This window comes from Procambarus clarkii, chromosome 45, assembly GCF_040958095.1.
Source record: "Procambarus clarkii isolate CNS0578487 chromosome 45, FALCON_Pclarkii_2.0, whole genome shotgun sequence".
In the NCBI taxonomy this organism is placed as follows: Eukaryota; Metazoa; Arthropoda; class Malacostraca; order Decapoda; family Cambaridae; genus Procambarus; species Procambarus clarkii.
Genome location: NC_091194.1, coordinates 1871241 through 1874088, shown reverse-complemented (window position 1 = coordinate 1874088; position 2848 = coordinate 1871241). Strand labels below are relative to the sequence as shown.

At 48.3% G+C, this 2848-nt stretch overlaps 1 protein-coding gene across 1 annotated transcript in view; it reads left to right on the top strand.

Annotated features, from left to right (window-relative positions):
- Nucleotides 1–311: 311 nt before the first annotated feature.
- LOC138350391 (golgin subfamily A member 6-like protein 2) overlaps nucleotides 312–2848 on the top strand; it is a 34486-nt gene continuing 31949 nt past the window's right edge. The window contains exon 1 of the mRNA XM_069301014.1: nucleotides 312–508. Coding sequence (XP_069157115.1) covers nucleotides 312–508 — 197 coding nt within the window. The remainder of the gene's footprint in view (nucleotides 509–2848) is intronic.

Genomic DNA, 2848 nt, shown 5'->3' with positions numbered 1-2848 from the left:
CGCTGCAGCGGTGTAGCGCTCGCTGCAGCGGTGTAGCGCTCGCTGCAGCGGTGTAGCGCTCGCTGCAGCGGTGTAGCGCTCGCTGCAGCGGTGTAGCGCTCGCTGCAGCGGTGTAGCGCTCGCTGCAGCGGTGTAGCGCTCGCTGCAGCGGTGTAGCGCTCGCTGCAGCGGTGTAGCGCTCGCTGCAGCGGTGTAGCGCTCGCTGCAGCGGTGTAGCGTCCGTACATACGTTGCATCACTGGTATATGTTGATGTGAACAGGTAACCCCGTTAGTCTGGTGATTGCACCCCGCGACAACTATTATTACAAGATGACGTACGAGAGTGCTAGTACAGGAGGTAATGTGTTGGGGTATTGTGGCCAGGCCTTTTGTGGCGACCCGGTGACGGCGGGTCCTCCGAGGGGACCCGGCGGGTCCTCCGAGGGACCCGGCCGTGTTCAACACTCGCCTCCTTCTGTTTCATTAATTTTCATTTCTTCTAAAGCACAAAGAGACGACATAAACAGGTTGGTTTTGTTGCAGTTTTGTAAAGTTGTTGACCACGACAGAATGGATTAGATCAATTATTGCAGACTGAATTGACCGTGTTTACATTCTTCACTTGAGAAGGACATTAAGAAATTTTTTCAAGTTCATTTTAGAATTTTATATACACTGACGCTAAAGATGTTTCCTTGACCCTGTCATCATCATCGGAGGCACATAGGGAGTTATCTTGAGGTTATCTTGAGATGATTTCGGAGCTTTTTTACGCGGCCCGGTCCTCGACCAGGCCTCCTCCCCCAGGAAGCAGCCCGTGACAGCTGACTAACACCCAGGTACCTATTTTACTGCTAGGTAACAGGGGCATAGGGTGAAAGAAACTCTGCCCATTGTTTCTCGCCGGCGCCTGGTATCGAACCCAGGACCACAAGATCATAAGTCCAGCGTCCTGTCCGCTCGGCCGACCGGCTCCCATATGGGTACTATAGTGGGTATCCAGTGGGTACTATTGCTGGATCACTGCCCTATCAATTTACAAGTCTTGCGTTCTACTCACTGAACCATTGTTGTTTTAATATATCAATTTAAATACCTATTTACTGAATATACACAAATGACAATAGTGATATGTCAGGCATCATCCCGGGTGTGGGTTCGAACCCTCGTCACGGCCCTTGCGGATTTGTTCATTTAGTTGCTGAATATGGCATGAATTCGATGGATGAATTAGGCTACAATCTCCTCCATGTTTTGTACTACTTCAGTTGGGACAATGTTCAGGACTAATATATTCTTGGGGTCAGCAAGCTGTTGTGGTGGCCTGAATAACCCTTTATACCTTGATAGGCCTAAATGATAGCACCAGATCAAAGAAGGCTACTAGGCAGGGCTTAGGAGCTAAAGCTCACTCCCCCGGAGGAGCTCAATATAAACAATTTTTCGTAATAGGTTAGGTTAGGATAGGTTAGGTTTGGGTAGGATAGGTTAGGTTTGGGTAGGATAGGTTAGGTTTGGGTAGGATAGGTTAGGTTTGGGTAGGATAGGTTAGGTTTGGGTAGGATAGGTTAGGTTAGGTTTGGGTAGGATAGGTTAGGTTAGGTTTGGGTAGGATAGGTTAGGTTTGGGTAGGATAGGTTAGGTTTGGGTAGGATAGGTTAGGTTTGGGTAGGATAGGTTCGGTTTGGGTAGGATAGGTTAGGTTAGGTTTGGGTAGGGTAGGTTAGGTTAGGTTTGGGTAGGATAGGTTAGGTTTGGGTAAGATAGGTTAGGTTTGGGTAGGATAGGTTTGGTTTGGGTAGGATAGGTTTGGTTTGGGTAGGATAGGTTTGGTTTGAAGACTAGTGATGACGTAACGGGTACATTCTTTCTTCGGGTTATAGACCTGACTTGGTTAATGAGGGCAGCTCTGCTCCCGTGACTCTGCCTCTCACTCTCTCCCCCTCCCCTCCTTCTCTCTCCCTCCTTCTCCTCCCCCCCCCATCACGTATCTCTTCCCCCCTCTCCTCTCCCTCCCTCTCCAGTTCTGAGCTCCAAACAGGAAATTGTTGAGATTATTGACATCTAAAATTGACGTAGCGTCTCGCTACCTTCCCTACACAATTCCGTAATTAGGGGAAGGTTTTCTGGAGTTAATGGTAATTAGTGTGACAGTGCTGACGGCTGTGAGGGCGTCCCTCGGGGTGTGTGCTTGACCCCTTGACCCGCCGGTGTCTTGACCGCCATGCAGGGAGTGGGACAGACAATGCAATATAACGGAGAGCGTGTTCAAACTCGCTCTGTTGACTCTGCTGTCCATTTGGGAGGGTGTTGCTGGCGCCTTGCATCACTCTACCAAACCACCTTAGCGATATTACCTTTTTGTTCCTCTGATGCCATTTTGAATTCGAAATAATATTTGTATTTGCGTAAAAAAAAATTTAACTTGTAAAACGTGGTTTGGTTATAAAAAATATTGGTTGTGTATGCGTCTAGTTGTGCTTGAGCTCTGGCTCTTTGGTCCCGCCTCTCAACCGTCAATCAACCGGTGTACAGATTCCTGAGCCTATTGGGCTCTATCATATCTACATTTGAAAGTGTGTATGGAGTCAGCCTCCACCACATCACTGCCTAATGCATTCCATTTGTTAACTACTGACACTGAAAAATTCTTTCTAACGTCTGTGTGTGTGTGTGTGTGTGTGTGTGTGGGGAGAGGGGGGGGGCGTTTGTGAGCCTTATGCGTGTGTGTTGTGTAAGAGTTGTGTGCAGTTGATCAAACAAATCCTTTTCTTTCTGTGACAGTGATGTTGAGCGTTGGTATCACGGCTGCACTGTGAACCACCGTTCACCGTTGTTTACATTATAATTGTCCTCGGCCTCGGCTC